Source organism: Somniosus microcephalus, chromosome 14 (genome assembly GCF_052327205.1).
Source record: "Somniosus microcephalus isolate GS21.2 chromosome 14, FLI_Smic_1.0, whole genome shotgun sequence".
Classification (NCBI taxonomy): Eukaryota; Metazoa; Chordata; class Chondrichthyes; order Squaliformes; family Somniosidae; genus Somniosus; species Somniosus microcephalus.
Genome location: NC_141000.1, coordinates 93,705,988 through 93,725,427, shown reverse-complemented (window position 1 = coordinate 93,725,427; position 19,440 = coordinate 93,705,988). Strand labels below are relative to the sequence as shown.

Genomic DNA, 19,440 nt, shown 5'->3' with positions numbered 1-19,440 from the left:
ACACATCAGGTCTGCGCCCTATCATCCCTCTACTAACGGCCAGGCAGAAAGGTTCATGCAAACTTTGAAGCACGCCTTGAAGGCATCGCAAGGTCAGGGCTCAATCCACCAACGTCTGAACAGCTTCCTGTTGTCCTACAGAAACGAGCTGCATGCCACAACCAAAACTTCCCCCGCTTCGCTCATGATGAAGAGGCAGTTGCGGACAAGCTTTGACTTACTCAAACCTCCAAGGGCAGAGCAGGTTGTCCATCATCAACAACAAGCTCAAGTTGAAAAGAGAGAGAAAAGAGCCAAGGAGAGACGGTTTCATCCGGGAGAGCACGTCCTAGCTCGAAACTACAACACTGGACCGAAATGGGTTCCTGCTACGGTGATCGCGCAGACGGGCCCTGTGTCTTACACGGTTGAGACTGCTGAGGACGTTGTCTGGAGAAGGCACACAGATCAACTGTTGCTAGGAGCAGAGACAGCCACAGAGGCTCCAACGGCTGGTTGGCCTGAACTGTTTCCGGATGATACCGCAAACCAGCATCCTTTGCCACAGTGCTCTTCTCCAACACAGGAAGTCAAAGAGACTGTTCCACCTGTGCAAACTCCTGACTTTCAACTGACACAGGCACCTTCTCCATCCAGGCCTGTGTCAATGCCTACTGCTGTGGAAGCCAGCGATGACCGCCGGTATCCTGTCAGAGAGCGGCGGCCTCCAAGACACTTGGATCTGTAGGCTTAGTGACTTACCCTCAAGACTGGGGCAGAATAAACCCCAGGGTAAAGTCAGGGGTTGAGGCAGTCTACCTCTACCCTAGGTTCGTTGAGTGCATTGAAAGTAACTTACCCGTTGAGGAATAATGTGGACCTTCCATTTAAGAGGGGAGGAAATGTTATGTATTGTGTGTTCTCCTCCCACCTGTGGTGGCGCTGTCACAGGAGATAAATGGTTGGGTGTTCTCGGTTAAGTTTAGCTCTCTTTGTTCGGAACTTTCCAGAACTTCCTTTCCTTCCAATAAAGCACTTCATGTTTGAATCTCTGGGTTCTGAGTCCTAAATTGTGTCTAGGTAGAAAGGTACCGACACAACAGCCCTACATTATATAATTCCGTTAATACACTATTACTTAACTAGGCTAAATACACTGGGCAGGATTTTCATCGGGCCGTGGAGGCGGGATTGGAGGCGTGTGGGGGGTTAAATTTGAGAAATCGGGGGGCACGAACCCATCCCGCCCCCATGCCAGTTTCAAAGGAGGCGGATACCCGACCTGTGCTGGGAGCCGCCTCCCCGAGGCGGGAAGGGGATTAGTGCCAATTAACTGCCTGTTAACAGGTAGTTAACAGGCAGTTTTTAGCCTAATCCCTATTTTTATTGCTGAAGTGTGGGATTCCCGATGGCTCCAAACCACGGCAAGTTAGCAAGGCGGACCGTTGGGCTGAAGGACTTGGAGGGTTCGAGGTGTCCGGTGTTCAGGTGAGCGATGGGTGCATGAGTGCAGAGGTAAGTGCGTTTGGTGTGTTTAAAGAAGTTTTACTTACCTTTACTTACTTTTACAGCCTTCCTTCCTTCAGATCTCAGGAGTCCCTCATCTCACCGGCACAGAAAGCAGAATGGCCACGAGCTGTCAAAAGTTGCAGCATTCAGCTTTCTGTTCTGGAGAGATCTCTAAATCAGCCTGAGAGGAAGGAATTAACTTAGTGTTAAGATTGTCAGTGTTTGACAGCTTCAAAGAGCTGTCAAATGCTGATATTTAATCTGTCAAAAGCTCAAAAGTTGTAGTCCCGCCTCCTACATGCCTCCAGTATCAAAATCCAGCCCATTCTTACACACAGTAATTCTTTTTTACCTTGAGTTTTCCTCCTCTCCTAATACATGCTGTGATGCAGTTCCACTACGTCACCAAAGTGGTCATTCTGCACACAAGCCTAGGCAGTGACTGGCAGCAAGCTATTTTATCATAGGAGCCATCACAGACCACCCTGAGCCGGACCTCAACCAATGCTCACATAGATACAATTTCCAACAGAAGTCACTGGACAGTGATTAGTAGTGGGAACCTTGACTGATTCCCCCCTCCTCCAGGCCAATTGTCCATTGTCCTGGCTGAGATGAGCTAACTCAACACTAATTGGTAATTCATGTTCTTAGTTATAGTATTAACTATCTAAACGGTGATCTCATTTTGTATTCAGATGTTTAGCTTGAATTTACTGCCATTTTTCACTCTGCATACCTCCTCCATGTAAGGAAACTAGAGGTAATCGAGTACCTGATTTAGTTGTTAGTGGTGACCCTGATGCAGTATCAGACCTCCATGTGGGGGAACATCTGAGCAACAGTGACCACAATACTATTAGATTCAACTTGATCACCAAACTGTTGTGTATGTACCTTTAAGAGAAGAACTGATTCTATACTGCAGTACCGGCAGTGACCACCCCTGTATATAAAGCCATAGCAGGCTTCTGTATTTCAGTCTTGAGTTCCCCTCTGTTCAGTAAATACCTGTTTTAGTGTTCTTCTGCAGTCCGAGTATTATTGATACCCGGACACTACACTGGCGATGGGCAGGTTCGAACTCACCTGCAGTACTGCATCACCTCACGGGGATCTTTTCCCTGAAGAGAAGCTTCTTGGAGGTCGAAGTCAGAACGGCGGGCGTCGACCACGGGCAACCGCCCAGGGATCCATCGGAGAGTTGCAGGGGAGGCTGTGGAGAGCTGGGCCTGGCTCCCCAGTCGAGGTGTTCCAGCAAGTCGTGCTGACCCTTCCGGACTGCGGCGGGCTCGGGCTCGATCGAGCGGCTCTGCAAAGGGGCCGTGCAGCGTCGTCGGGAGGAAGAGAGGGTGAAGCGCACAGGGCGCGGTCGGTGCGCAAGAACCGGGCAGCGTGGCGAGAATAGAACGAGGGGATGGAAAAGTGATACGCGCCGAAGCCGCGGGTCACCGTCATTACCCTGTAGAACGCTAGGAGCAGCGTGGCAGCAAGGGGAAGAAGGAAAAGCACGGGAGGCGCCATTTTATTCCATTGGGGATGAAGGAAAAGCGCGGGAGGCACCATTTTAAATCACTCAAGATGCCGAAGAGTGGCAGTATCACTGCTTTCGACAACGAGGTAGAAGACTGGACCACGTATGTGGAAAGAATTGAAGTGTACTGCGAGGCAAATGAGGTGGCCGATGGAAAGAAGGCGTCGGTATTATTAAATTTGATGGGCGCGAGAACGTACGGCCTATTGCGGAATTTAATTACCACAGCTAAACCAATGGAGAAAAGTTTTGAAGAGATTGTTAATATCTTACAGGAACACCTAAACCCTACACCGCTGCTGATAGCAGAAAGATTCAAGTTCCATAAAAGAAACCAGCACAAAGATGAGAGCAATGCTGACTATCTTACGGAACTACGCAAGTTATCGAAGCACTGCCAGTTCGGAGCAGGACTGGCAGACACCTTGCGGGATAAGTTTGTCTGCGGGCTCCAGAGTGAAGGAACCCAGAAACGACTACGTTCGGAAAAGGACCTGATGCTAGAACAGGCTTTCAGCGTGGCAGTATCCTACGAAGCAGCAGCACGGGGAGCTGCGGAAATACAACAGAAACCACAGGAATACAGCGCTAACGAAATGGCGTATGGAGCAGAAAAGTGCTATCGCTGCGGCAGAACAATCCATGATCAGAAGGACTGCTGGTTTAAGGACAAAGTATGCAGGCAATGTGGGAAAATGGGACACATAGCAAAAGTCTGCAGGTCGGGAAAGAAAACCAACACTACAAGAACTACTAAGGAAAAGTACAAGAAAGTAAAGAAATTGACAGACAGTAGTTCGGAAGATCAGGAGAGTGATAAGGACTCCGGGAGCAGGAGACTAAGTTGTCTAAAGTTACACAACGTGATCGCAAAGGAGGATCACCGAACCATTTAGGTCACCCTCATAATAGCAGGGTCCCCAGTAAAGATGGAATTGGACACAGGATCAGCCCTAACTGTCATGAATCGACGAGACTATGAGCAGCTATTCTCACACATACCCTTGAAGGACACGTCCATTGTATTGAAGACATACACGGGGCAAAAAGTCTACCCCAGAGGAAAAATAAGGGTGCCAGTTGAATACAACGGCAAGGAAACACAGAAACTGTATCTATATATACTACCAGATGGAGGACCACCATTATTGGGACGTGAATGGATCCGAAAAATACAATTGGATTGGCATTCCATTCAGGCGCTAACTGTGACTGATAAAAAGGATGATGACGTCACACCTGGCCGACTGTCAAAAATTCTAACTGACGCAAAAGAGATGTTCCAACAAGGACTTGGGACTCTAAAAGGAGTAACGGGAACGATAAAAATCAAAGATAACGCAAACCCAAATTTTTTTAAGGCCAGACCGGTACCTTACGCGATCCGCCCAGCCGTTGAAGCAGAGCTGGAGAGTCTGGAGCATTCAGGTGTGCTGTCCAAGGTGGACTGGAGCGAGTGGGCCACACCCATCATTCCTGTAATGAAGAAATCATTGAGCAGCACGCCTGGGGAACCGAAGAAGGTTCGCATCTGTGGGGACTTCAAGGTAACTGTGAACCCAGTCCTGCACACAGTACAAGATCCACTTCCAAGGATAGAAGATATTTTTGCCTCACTATCTGGAGGGAAACGCTTTACAAAGATTGATCTGGCCCAAGCGTATCTACAAATGGAGGTGGAAGAAGCATCTAGGAAATACCTCACGATAAACACGCACAAAGGCCTTTACCAGTACAATCGACTGGTATTCGGGGTAGTATCAGCACCGGCTATTTGGCAGAGGGCGATGGAACAAGTCCTGCCAGGGATCCCGGGGACCCAGTGTTATTTGGACGACATCCTGGTTACGGGCGAAAATGGCAGTGAACACCTTGCCAACCTAGAGCAGGTGCTCACGAGATTACAGGAATATGGGCTACGAGCCAACTGCCCCAAATGCGAGTTCTTCAGGAGACAAATCTCGTATTGTGGCCACTTGATTAATGAGGAAGGGTTGCATAAGTCGCCGGACAAGATTGAGGCTGTAGTCAAGGCTCCAGCACCGGAAAATGTGTCGCAACTGAAGTCGTTCCTCGGGTTGGTGAACTACTACCATAAGTTCTTGCCGAATTTATCTACAATTCTGCACCCACTGAACGCCCTGCTGCAAACTGGAGTAACATGGAAATGGAGTGATGAGTGTAAGCGTGCCTTTCAGAAATGTAAATGCCTAATCACTTCAAAAGAAGTATTGGCCCACTACAATCCAACACTACCGATTCGGTTAGCATGTGATGCGTCTCCCTACGGCATCGGAGTGGTGCTGTCACACAAATTCCTTGACGGTTCCGAGAGGCCAATAGCCTTTGTGTCGCGCTCGTTAACCTCAGCCGAGCGTAACTACGCCCAGATTGACAGGGAGGCCCTCAGCCTGGTGTGGGGGGTGAAGAAGTTCAATCACTATCTGCACGGGCAGAAATTCACCCAACTGACTAATCATCAGCCCCTGGTCTCCATTTTTAACCCAAAGAAGGGCGTTCCGGTGATGACGGCGCAACGGCTGCAAAGATGGTCACTTTTTCTAGGGGCACATCAGCACAACATAGAGTACAAAGGTACGAAACAGCATGGAAACGCTGATGGGCTGTCGCGCCTACCGTTGCCTACGGTAGAGGAAGCACCTGCAGTGGACCCTGTTGAGATATTCCATGCGACCATAGTCGAATGTCTACCTGTTACAAACTCAAGTATAGAGAAGGAAACCCAAAATGACCCGACACTCTCTCGGGTCTATGATTTGACGGTGAAGGGATGGCCAGCACATGGCGACTCACTGTTGCCAGCATTCTCGCCAAGGAGAGAACAGCTGTCAGTGTGCCAGGGGACCTTGATGTGTGGATCCCGAGTGGTAATTCCACCCAAGTTGAGAGATAGAGTGCTCAATGAGCTTCATGAGGGTCATCTGGGAGGGGTAAAAATGAAGAGCCTAGCCAGGGCGTTTGTGTGGTGTCTGGGAATCGATAAAGAAATCGAGGATATGACCAACAGATGCACAGGATGCCAGAAGGTCCAAAACGCTCCACCACAGGCCCCGCTACATCCATGGGAGTGGCCCTCATCTCCATGGCAACGGGTACATATTGATTTTGCTGGTCCATTTATGGACTCAATGTTCCTAATCGCTGTGGACACCCATTCGAAATGGCCAGAGGTCATCAAAATGTCCTCCACCACCACGGAGAAAACTATTGCAGTCCTACGGACCATCTTCGCCAGGAATGGCTTGCCAGAACAGATTTGCTCCGGCAATGGGCCACAGTTTGTGTCCGAGGATTTCCGGATGTTTCTGAGGAATAATGGGGTGAAACATTACACATCTGCCCCATATCATCCAGCCACAAATGGATTGGCTGAGAGGTTTGTTCAGACCTTTAAAAAGGCAATAAAGGCAATGTATAATGACGACATACCACTACAACACAAGGTGGATCATTTCTTGTTTGCTTACCGGAATGCAACACATGCAGTCACCAACCAAGCTCCAGCCATAATGTTCTTCAACCGAAGGCTAAGATGTCGCCTGGATTTGCTCAAACCAAACATAAGACGAGATGTTGAGGATAAGCAATTCCAGCACATAAATGAGAAGCCAACCAGGAGCTTCAAGATAGGGCAACCAGTCTTGACCCGTGACTACCGAACAGAAAAATGGCAGCCAGGAACGATATGCACACAGCAGGGACCACTAATGTACACAGTGGACGTTGGAGAGAGCATCGTGAGATGCCATGCTGACCAGATTCTAGAGTCACAGGAACAAGCCAAACCCATACCACGAGCAGGTGCACCTGGTAATCAACCCGAAGTACAGATTGCGTCTACCTCAGAAGCAGTGGTATTGGAAGCTGACAAACCAGCCAATGACAATGAGCCAGAATCAACTCCGCCGCAAGAACAGGATACTTGAGAAAGGCGCTATCCAGTCAGGATCAGGAAGCCTCCTCAAAGACTGAACTTATAAATGATTATTTCAGTTGATGTATATAGTACAGAGAAAATTTAATTGTAATTAGTTATTATTTAATTGTTAAATGAATGTTATGTACTGTTTATCTAAAAGGGGAGGAATTGTTGTATATGTACCTTTAAGAGAAGAACTGATTCTATACTGCAGTACCGGCAGTGACCACCCCTGTATATAAAGCCATAGCAGGCTTCTGTATTTCAGTCTTGAATTACTCTCTGTCCAGTAAATACCTGTTTTATTGTTCTCCTGCAGTCTGAGTATTATTGATACCCGGACACTACACAAACCAGGTTTGCTGAAAATGTAATGCTTGTTCCAGATTTCAAGAGGCAAAAACAACGATGGCAGGGGCCTTGAATTGGGTCAGTAGGCGAACACGACAAACACTGAATAAAAATAGAATACCTTTAAAACTATCCTAATCCTACGCTACGACCCCAAAGTTAAAATAAGGGCACATGGTAAAATAAAGTGGGAAGCAGGTCATGTGTAAGGACAAGTCAGCAAAAACACTCCTACAGACTTAAAGAAAATAGTTCTCAAGTGAAGTAGGATCGGCACTGAGCTCAGCTTACGGCAGCACACATTGCTATCAGCAGCCAAAAGGACGATGGAGAAGGTAATGGATAACCTGACCTTCCACTCTCTGACCCTGAACGATCAGTCCTCAGCAAAGGCCTGAGCTTCATCCCCTTACGCCCCCACCTCAATGAATTTTGAGCTCGGCACGATGTTGAGCTCTTTTTCCGCCGCCTTCGTCTCCGTGCCCACTTCTCTAGCCAGGAGTTTTCCCCCTGCACAACTGACCCTTTCTCCTGCTTGCAGAATTCCTGTTCTACCTGGACTGCTCCCCCTGGCCTCTTACCCTCTCTAGATCTTTTCATCGCTAACTGCCGCCGTGACATCGGCCGTCTCCGTTTCTCTGCTCCCCTCACTCACTCCAACCTACCTCCCTCTGAACTTGCAGCACTCCATTCCCTTAGATCCAACCCTGACATTGTCATTAAACCCGCTGACAAGGGTGGTGCTATTGTTGTTTGGCACACTGACCTCTACCTAGCGGAAGCTGAACGCCAACTCTCCGACACCTCCTCCTACCTCCCCCTGGACCATGACCCCACTACCGAACATCAAACCACCGTTTCCAAGACTGTCACTGACCTCATCTCCTCTGGAGATCTTCCCCCCGCTGCCACCAACCTCATAGTTCCCCAACCCCGCACAGCCCGCTTCTACCTCCTTCCCAAGATCCACCAACAGGACTGCCCTGGTAGACCCATCGTTTCAGCCTGTTCTTGCCCCACGGAACTTATCTCTTCCTATCTTGACTCCATCTTTTCTCCCCTTGTCCAGTCTCTTCCCACCTACATCCGCGACTCTTCGGACGCCCTCCGCCACTTTAACAGTTTCCAGTTTCCTGGCCCCAACCGCTTCCTTTTCACCATGGACGTACAATCCCTCTACACCTCCATCCCCCACCCGGATGGCCTGAGGGCGCTCCGCTTCTTCCTTGAACAGAGGCCCGACCAGTCCCCATCCACCACCACCCTCCTCCGCCTGGCTGACCTTGTTCTCACATTGAACAACTTCTCCTTTAACTCCACTCATTTTCTCCAAATCAAAGGTGTTGCCATGGGTACCCGCATGGGTCCTAGCTATGCCTGCCTTTTCGTGGGCTATGTGGAACAATCTTTGTTCCAGTCCTACTCGGGTCCCCTCCCTCACCTCTTTTTCCGATACATTGATGACTGTATCGGTGCCGTTTCCTGCTCTCGTCCCGAACTTGACAATTTCATTCACTTTGCCTCCAATTTCCACCCTTCCCTCACCTTCACATGGTCCATCTCTGACTCTTCCCTTCCCTTCCTCGACTTCTCCGTCTCCGTCTCTGGGGATAGGTTATCGACCAATATTCACTACAAGCCCACTGACTCCCACAGCTACCTGGACTACACTTCCTCCCACCCCGCTTCCTGTAAGGACTCTATTCCATTCTCCCAGTTTCTCCGTCTCCGCCGTATCTGCTCCGACGATGCCACCTTCCACACCAGTGCTTCAGACATGTCTTCCTTTTTCCGCAACCGAGGATTCCCCTCTACCGTGATTGACACTGCCCTCGACCGTGTCAGTTCTATCTCCCGCACCTCTGCCCTCACCCCTGCCCCTCCCTCCCGGAACCACGATAGGGTTCCCCTTGTCCTCACCTTTCACCCCACCAGCCTCCACATTCAACGGATCATCCTCCGGCATTTCTGCTACCTCCAACGTGATCCCACCACCAAACGTATCTTCCCCTCCCCTCCCCTTTCAGCATTCCGCAGGGACCGCTCCCTCCGAGACACCCTAGTCCACTCCTCTATCACCCCAAACAGCCCTTCCCCTTCGCCTGGCACCTTCCCGTGCAAGCGGAGGAGATGTAACACCTGCCCCTATACCTCCCCCCTTCCCACTGTCCAGGGCCCCAAACACCCCTTCCAGGTGAAACAGCGATTTACTTGTACTTCTCGCAATCTAGTATACTGTATTCGCTGCTCACGATGCGGTCTCCTCTACATTGGGGAGACCAAACGCAGATTGGGTGACCGCTTTGCGGAACACCTCCGTTCAGTCCGTAAGGGTGACCCCGAGCTTCCGGTCGCCTGTCATTTTAATTCAACGCTCCATTCCCACTCGGACCTCACCGTCCTTGGCCTCTTGTATTGTTCCACGGAAGCTCAACGTAAACTCGAGGAACAGCACCTCATCTTCCGATTAGGCACTCTGCAGCCTTCCGGACTCAATATCGAGTTCAACAATTTCAGATCATAACCTCGGCCCCTATTTAATTTTTTCTTGTAATTTTTCCACTCCTTTCCCCCCCCCCCCCGCCCCATTCCTTTTGTTTCGCTCTCACACCTGGCAGCTATCCCTTGCCCTGCCAGTACACTTTACACCCAATCTCAGCCTATTACCATCTCGTCTAGCTTCCAACACCTTTTATTGTCTCTTTTTTACTTCTTTTGTTTCATTTATTCTTTTGTCCGATCGCAGCCCTGCCTTCGATCTATTTTCTTTTCTTTCCAGTTTTGAAGAAGGGTTCGACCCGAAACGTCAACTCAAATTTCTGTCCACGGATGTTGCCTGACCTGCTGAGTTTTTCCAGCATTTTCTGTTGTTATTTCGGATTTCCAACATCCGCAGTATTTTGCTATCGTACTAGTGTTTGGTTCACAGCAAAATCTTCAATTTTTTTAAGCTCAGTTAGGAGTCAGAGGGCCATTGAGAACTGCATAGGGCCATTGAAGAATTCCCCAGGGCAGGTTCAGGTGGACACCCAGGGGGTTTTAAATGGTCACTTTGCATTAGTCGTCACTATGGAAGACAACATTCAGTTGCCATTAATGCAGTGTACAGTTGACTTTGAAGGTATAAGTGTCAAAATGGATGCAGATATACTCCTGGATAGAATAAGGTACAGGGATAATTTTGTTTCCAACAAAATAATTTTAATGAGATTATTACAAGAACAGAGAACATTTTAATTGTCCCCATAATCATGTGAGATGCTGAATGCTGGCTCTTTTTAAAAAGGCTATTAGCATGGAAGAAGTGTTAAATTCGGGGGATTATTTAGGGCCAAGAAAACTACTTTTATGAGTCACAAGGTTACTATGAATAAGCAGCTCAATGACTCCATACAAGGCAAATACTTCACTATGTTGCCAAACTCACTGTGTGCCCCTTTAGAAATAGAATGCTCTTGACATCTAAACTCCATAAAGCATACCACAAGGATGGTGTAACATCTTTTTAGCAGAATTATAAAAACATCTGTCGTGCAAAGCCTATTTAAGAATATTGGCAGTAAAATATCTCCTTTTTGATGGTGTTTAATGGAAGAATAATCCTTTTACAGTGGAAGCTGCTTATATTATACATTTTGAAATTCTCATCACTTTCGTAGAGCCCTCATTGTTGGTCTAAAGAGAACCTAATTACAAAACTGTCCTGATCTGGCCAGTTCCTGCATTATATTCCAGAAAAACCTTTGGCCGTGTTGGTCACAATCAGAGCAGGTACAGAGAGAGAAAGAAACAGAGACAGACAAACACATATTCAAAGTCCCTTGCAGGTATGTAGGGAACAATGATGAATCCCTTCGAACTCATTCACATGACATGCTACTAGTGCCATTTTACTTGTAATTTTCTGCTTGTACTCTGTATACCTATAAGAAGGCGGCCATCTGACATCTTAAGACCAGGGACTATAGTGGACATCATGCCAGCTGGCCTCTTTCAGCAAATGAGTCAAAGATTCCTATAAAATCCAGACTCTCTTGAGAAGTGTATATCACTTTTTTATACAGATTAAAACAGAATATGTGTATAAACATATTGTCACATTTAAAGTACAGTTTATAGATTAAAAGGCTCCATGGATAAGCACAACAATGAGCTATAAAGACCAGAAAAAAAGTCAGGTTGGATTCCTGCCTGTGTTGAGTTGCTTGGTCTCTGCTGGGGTAGTGGTGAGAGCATTACATTTTACATCAGCGTCTTTCAGCTGGGGAGGAGAAAAGCCAGCCAAAGCTACCCACTATTGTTTGTCTTCCAGTGTCCCCTGCTGGAAGCATGGAACTATGACCCCCACAATCACTGGCCAGGCTCACACTTGAAGAGTGACCAATTGGACAAGGAACTAGTGGGTGACTGCTGCCAGTGGAACTGCATCTTAGCAGGAACCACTGTCTTTAGAACATAAAGATAGAGAAAAATCAAAGGAAAAATTGAAGGAGATAAATTGGACAAAAAATTGAAGGAGGAATTGTAAATGAAAGTAAAGAGAGTTTTATGACAGGTGTAGGATAGAGTGTATCTGTAGGATTTAGTAAACATTATTAAGATTCTGTAACCATTATTATATAACTATAATATGTGAAATTGTATGTTAAAAGCTGAAAAAGCCTGTATAAAATGGCAAATGGCTGAGATCAAAGCAGGATGGGAATTATGCCAACCTGACTGGACTCTGTTAGAAATTGATGTAATTCTGTAAAATGGTCTTTAAGTAAACAAGGAGATAGTGGTCAACAAGAAATTCAGCAACATTGCAAAAGAAGATAGGGGGCTGGAGACAGTCACCACTCCCTGTCTTCTCAAAAATGCAGAACCGGCCAAACAATGAGCTAATTAAAAAGCAAAAAGACATCTGTGAGAATTTAGTGTGAAGGTTATTCTCAGATAAGGATGGCTTGCTTACTAACTGCCATGTAGGCAAAATGGAGGAAAAGAAGGTATAAACGAACAGCTATTGAACACCAAAAGCAGCGCGAAACCAGAGGATGAGAAGCTTCAGTCAACAGAACACAGCAAGAGAATAAAGAAACTGTGCCACAGTCACTTGGAAGGAACGCCGGGGCTCGAACGAACAGACTGTGACTATCTTCTCGTCAAGTATTACTTCTTTGTACTGGATGTTTAATGCTTAATAAACCTGTTTTACTGATACACAATATACCTGGACCCAGAGTGGTTTGTGTAGTCACGGACAAATTATTCTAAAGAGCTTTTAAAAGCTACACAGGAGCACAATCCTATTAAATATGATTTAAAAAGAGAGGCATTGTAATGTTACACTTTAATAATATCAGAATTACCTCCTTGATTAGTGTTTGGTGTTCCTCTGATAGGCTGAAGTTTACACCAATGTCAAAAATACCGATGATTCCTTGATCACACACTTTCATCCAGGCTTGATGCTCGTGTCGCTCAGGTAGTCGATCCCAGAAGGTTTTGAATGCTTCCCATACTGCCTCTTGGCACACTAAGAAACACAGGCATTTAGTAAGACATCCGATGACTTATACAAACTTTTCTATAAATTCTTTTTTTAAAAGTGTCCAATCCTGAGTAACTATATGAGAAGCAAATTCAGTTTCAATAGTAAAGCGCATTAGTGATTGCACTAGAATGTGGTTTTTTTAGATTGGCTAGGTGTCTGACACTTGCAGAAACCTCTCCCCACACTTAAAAGTCTGCAAACTAAACCATTGAGAAATCCACAGATTATTTGCTCAATACAGAGTACACACTCTCTCCCTAAACCCAGAATACTTAGGCACAAGTTGGCAACAACTAGGGCTAAAGAACCCCCAAGTGTGCACCAGCTAAACCTGTATAGCCTACCAGCACAGGTAAGCTCCCCACTGCTTGGATCACCCCATATATGACTCAGCTATCAAAATACCACTTCTACCATGGAGGGTTGCCTTTATTTTAATCTTCTGAGGCTAAATTGATCACAAAAGACCCCACCTATCTCCCCAAAAGAAGATAATTACTCGTTACCTATTAGACAACTGACAAATGCAAGTTTTGAACCCTCGCTAGGTGGAGAACAGGTACCAGGACCTCCTTCACAAGTGGCATGGTGAGGTATAAAATGTATCGGTGCATAGCTACAATCCTCTTGACCACAGCATGGACACACACCATACGCTATTGACCAGTGGTTCAACCAGTTGGTGGTGTAGAGTTTCAATAGAAAATGTTAGGTTCCTTGAAATCCACTCATGTTAGACATCAAACCTTTGATATATGGGTCTTGTACTCAGCATCTAATAATGCCCTCCAGCAGTTCTTGAGCCAAGCCTCCAAGTTTCCTCATCAGCAATATGATTGGAAGCTCAGCATCATTAAAGGATCTGTGCAGGACAGCTTGCTAAGTGCCAGTCACTTTGATGTTGTAGACCCATATGTTACGTTTACTCTTCTCTAACTGCTTAATCCTCATGTCAGGATCTTTAGCAAAGAGATTTGCGCGCCATGAGGCTGACACTCCCTTCAGGGTGCTGAGTGACAGGTTATACTAGGCCAGAGATCTTCCATCTGCAATCATTTTCCCTTTTTGAATGTGTTATGAGCCATACATTCAAACATAGCTTATCTTGGGGATAAGGACTTGGCACAGCTCCTTTCAGCTGACAGAATCACCACATCCTGTCAGTTAAGCACATAATGGCCAAGGTATGAGCCCACTGGCAGCTGTTGACCAAGCAAGAAATACTGAAGCAAAAGGAAAATGATAAATGTTTATTGGGATTACAAATGAAATTCTGTGCTGTTTTGGAGTGTTGCCACCAACAAGGATTGCATATAATAGGTTTGCTGGCATGTCACCACTCAGCACTCTGCGCCAATATTCAAAAAACAGGACAGATTTCATGTTAACATCATAAATCTGTATCATTGGATCTGACAGCAAGGTTCAGGGCTTCCTTTTAGAGGAGACTTACTTGTGGCTGTCTAAGCAGTTACATAAGTGCAGTCTTGAATAAGTGCTTCGGCAAATATAGCAATTGAATGCTCTACAAATATTTGTATGGAAGACTGAAGGAGCTATGAAATTCCACTGTTATTTTATAGATAATAGCAGTAATTTCTCACTATTGAATTGGCATTAATAAATAAGGTGGTTTACATATGTCCTGGGGAATGAGGATTACCAAGCCAGGGATTTACTGTATTCCATTCACTAATCTGCAATGCAAAATTAACTACTATTTAAAACAAGAATGTTTTTAATACAGGCATATGAACCTCTAGCTACCCGCTCCCCTGCTCCTCTGGCCCCTGATCATTGGCAACACTGCCCCACCCCCCTCCCCGGCCAAACCCTCCAGCTCCCACGCGATCCCTCCCTCCCTCCTCTCTGCAGCCTAGGTCAAAAAAAAGGTGGGTTTGAGTCAGGTGGGAAGTTAAAGTGTTAAAAGTCTGAATCCTGACCTGAACCCGCCTCCAACCCGCCCACTTCCTGTTTTAATGGAGGTGGGATGGGGCGGGCAGCCAACCCTCTCCCAGGAGGTGGGTTGCCCATTTAAATATTATAATGAGGCTGCCGTGCCTCAGATTTAACCTCCATTTTAAATTTAACTCTGGCTAGTCGGGTTTTGCAGGCCTCGTGAAACCCACCAGCTAAAGTAAGAGGGGGACTGCTGGATCCAGGGGGTAAGTGCCTTTACACTTAACCTCCTGGATCCAGGGTCCCTGCCTAACCCACCCCCCACAATCAGAAACCCCCCCCAACAAGGCCTCCCCATCCCACCCCCCACACCCCCATACTGCTCCTGGACCCCCAGTCTGCTACTCCTGGCCCCCCATACTGCTCCCAGTCCGCCGATGCTCACCTTACCACACCCTCCATCCTCCCGCCCTGCTCCTCTGGACCCCAGCGGTCAGCGGTGAAGTGACGGCGCTCACTACTGACCTCGAAGAAAACTGCCACTAAAGATCTAGCGATCTCTGTGGCGTCGATTTCATCTTTCCTGATGTTAGTTTGATTCTGGCACCAACTCTAGGGGATCTCCAGCGTCAAGCAACAGTGATGTCATAAAGCAGGCTAAGCAGTCAATCATATTGAAGAATTCTCACAGACAGCAAACCAGGAGATAAAATGTTCTGATTACGTGGGATATACAGCACAGAAACAGGTCATTCGGCCCAACCAGTCCATGCTGGCAATTATGCTCCACTCGAGCCTCATAGAGTCATAACGGCACAGAATGAGGCCATTGAGCCTGTTACATAGTTATGTTGGGACTACATTGTACAAGTGTACTAACACTCAAATCAAGTGTAGCAGCACTACTTTCCCAGCATCGACAAAACATTGTGGCAGCGGTATAAGTGAGTAAAACTTACGCAAATAAAAACGATATCAGATTAAGAAAGAAATTTAAGAGTAAACTCTGCAGCGTTGTAACCACGAATCGTACGGGCAGCTAAAATGGCGGCGTCCAATGCACTGACCGCGAATATGCTCCCCATCATGAACTGGGAAGCCGACGATATCGTGGAAGCTTTCCGGAAATTTAAGCAAAAATGCGAGCTTACATTTAAAAGTTTCCTGAAAGGCTCCTCCGACGAGGAAAAAGTCAGCTACATTCTACTGTGGGCGGGAGAAAAAGGCTTAGATCTCTATAACAGCTGGAGTTTATCCGAAGAGGATAAAACGAACCCTACGGAGATTTATGAAAAGTTCAGTAACCATCTCGAGCCTAAATCAAACCATTGCATACACAGGTATAAATTCCAAAGCTTAAGACAGGAACCTGGTGAAACGGCTGACAATTTCCTGACGAGATTAAAAAACGAAGCCAGCAAATGCAAGTTTACGGAACTAGAAGAAAGGCTGGTAGACCAATTAATATGGGGATCAGCACATACAGAAGTGCAAAAAGAACTAATAGGAAAAGAAAAGCTTGGAATATCAGAAGCCATAGATACAGCGAGGGCTCACGAAGCCACAAAACAACAGATGAAAACGTTGAATACTCATACAGCTGACAACTCCCGAACCGGATCACAGAGTAGATGCAGTGCGCGAAAAGCACAGCACACAAAAACAAGTATATGACAGCGGGAAGAATACGTGTAGAAACTGCAGAAGAAAACACGACTACACAGACAGAAGAAAATGCCCAGCGTATGGAACAAGCTGCAACACGTGGTAAAGCAAACCACTGGCAAAAGATGTGCAGAGCTAAAAGAGAGGGGCTACACACCAAAAGCAGAGGTGGGCAGCAGAACCAACAAAAGGAAAACAAAATCCATACCAAGGGTGAGCAAGATGATGAAGACTGCGGGTACGACAAAGCTCTGAACATTGAAACCATAAAGGTTCTCTTACACGAAACATCCAGAGCGGAAAGCACCCCAAAGAAAGAATGGCACACTATCATCCAGATTAAAAAGAGGATCGAAGGACAGCCCACAACCGTCAATCTAAAAGTAAAGTTGGACACAGGAGCTCAGAGCAACATCCTTCCACTGAGGCTATACCAGAGGATCTTCCCCGAAAACTTGGGCGAAGATAGATACCCGAAAAGAGGATGTTTAAAAGCAAACAACGTCACGCTGACAGCGTATGGGGGGAGCAAGATCAGGCAACTCGGAACAACCTATATAAAAGGAACACACAAAAGCAGAAAAATCAACTGCATGTTCTATGTGACCGACTCCGAGGGATCAGCGATCCTGGGGTTAAACAGCTGCGAGAAGCTGGGGTTAATCTCAGTAAACCACGAACGAACAAAAACATCACTGAAAGTCGACAGCAACACCCCACTGGAGAATCGTCCACAAATCATGGACACGAAGCATTTGATGGACATGTATCCAGAATGTTTTGATGACACTGTAGGATGCTTCGGGGAGTTCAAGTACCATATAACAATAGATCCAGAGGTAAAACCCATTATCCATGCTCCAAGAAAAATACCCATCGAGCTAAAAGAAAAATTATACACCGAACTAAAAGAAATGGAAGAGAAAGAAATAATCGCAAAGGTCACTGAACCCACAGATTGGGTAAGCTCGATTGTGGTACGGGAAAAGCCGAATGGGCGGCTCAGAATCTGTCTGGACCCCAAAGACTTAAACCAGGCAATAAAGCGGGACCACTACCCCACACCAACATTAGAAGAAATCACACCAGCACTGGCAGGAGCCAAAGTCTTCTCCAAACTGGATGCCAGAAACAGCTACTGGAACGTAAAACTGGATGAAGAATCAACTAACCTGACGACTTTTAATACACCATTGGGGCGTTATAAATTCCTGCGGCTGCCATTCGGGTTGAAAGTCAGCCAAGACATCTTCCAACAAAAGATCGATGAAACATACAAAGGCTGTGAAGGAGCCATTGGAATCGCTGATGACATCCAAGTTTACGGATCAAATGAAAGAGACCACGACGTGCACTTGCACGAGGCCATGGAGTGCACCAGAACAGCTGGCATCAAGCTGAACGCCGAGAAGTGCATCTTTAAAAGTACGAAATGCAAATTTTTTGGCATGATCTACACACCGGAGGGTGTCAAGCCTAATCCCGAAAAGTCGAGGTGATAGCAGAGATGAAACCTCCAAACGACAAGAAGGAGCTGAGAAGCTACCTCGGCTTGGTCCAGTATATGAGCTCTTTCATCCCGAACATGTCAGACTACACAGCGAACCTACGGGAATTACTAAAAGAAGACACTGAATACCAATGGTCAGAATCCCATGAGAGGAGCTTCAAACACCTAAAGGAATTATTATGTAAAGAAACCAGCCTGTCTTATTACGATAGAAAAAAACCTGTCACCCTACAGGTAGATGCCTCTACCAGGGGGCTAGGGGCAGCCCTCATGCAGGAAGGAAAACCAATAGCTTTCGTATCGAAGGCATTGACATCAGCAGAGACAAGATACGCAAACATCGAAAGAGAGCTATTGGCAGTAGTATACGGATGCGAAAAGTTTCACACCTACTTATACGGAAGAAAATTCGAGGTAGAGAGTGACCATCGTCCACTCGAACAAATTTACAAGAAAAACCTAAGCAAGGCCCCAGCAAGACTGCAAAGGTTACTGTTAAGACTCCAAAGTTACGACTTCGAATTAAAATACCGGCCAGGGAAAGAAATGGCACTGGCAGATGCATTGTCTCGATTGTCACCACACGAAAAACACGAGATGAAGGGCCTGACAATAAAAATACACCACCTCATTGTTGTGTATGTACCTTTAAGGGAATAACTGGTCTTAGACTGCAGTACCGGCAGTCACCACCCCTGTATAAAAGGCCCTCGCAGGCTTCTGTAGTTTCAGTTTCAAGCTGCCTCCTGTTCAGTAAAGTACCTGTTAAACTGTTCTCCCGAAGTCCATGTATTATTGAGGAGCGGACTTTACAGTGGCGACGAGTAAGTTCGAACTCACCTGCAGTGTGGCATCATCTCACGGGGATCTCGCCTGAAAGGAAGGTCCTGGAAGGTCGTAGTCTGAGCAACGGGCGTCGACCGAGGGCAACTGCCCAAAGAATCCATCGGTGTTTGGAGAATTGCGGGAGAGACTGTGGTTCCAGCGAATCGTGCTGGTAGCAGGTAGCGCGCTGACCCTTCCGGACTGCGGCGGGCTCAAGCTCGATCGAGCGGCTCTACAAATCGGGCCGCGCAGCGTCGCCGAGAAAAGAAAACAAGAGAGAGAGGGTGGAACGCACAGGGCGGTCGGTGCTCGAGAACAGGACAGCGCAGAGAAACTAAATGGGGGGGGGGAAGGAAAGCGAGATGCGCCGAAGCTGCGGGTCCCCGCCATTACCCCGTAGAACGCTAGGAGCAGCGTGGCAGTAAGGGGAAGAAGCAAAAGCGCAGGAGGCGCCATTTTATCCCATTGGGGAAGAAGCAAAAGCACGGGGGGCGCCATTTTATTCCATTGGGGAAGAAGCAAAAGCGCAGGAGGCGCCATTTTAAATCGCCCAAGATGCCGAAAAGTGGCAGTATCACTGCTTTCGACAACGAGGTAGAAGACTGGACCACGTATGTAGAAAGAATCGAAGTGTACTGCAAGGCAAATGAGGTGGCCGATGGAAAGAGGGCGTCGGTATTATTAAATCT

General features: G+C 46.9%; 1 protein-coding gene across 3 annotated transcripts in view; it reads right to left on the bottom strand.

Moving 5' to 3' along the window:
- The window catches only part of impg2a (interphotoreceptor matrix proteoglycan 2a), a 152,445-nt gene that overhangs the window by 111,919 nt on the left and 21,086 nt on the right, over positions 1-19,440 (bottom strand). For all 3 annotated transcript variants that reach the window (XM_086006950.1, XM_086006951.1, XM_086006949.1), the window contains exon 4: positions 12,668-12,834. In XM_086006950.1, the coding sequence (XP_085863076.1) occupies positions 12,668-12,834 (167 nt within the window). The remainder of the gene's footprint in view (positions 1-12,667; positions 12,835-19,440) is intronic.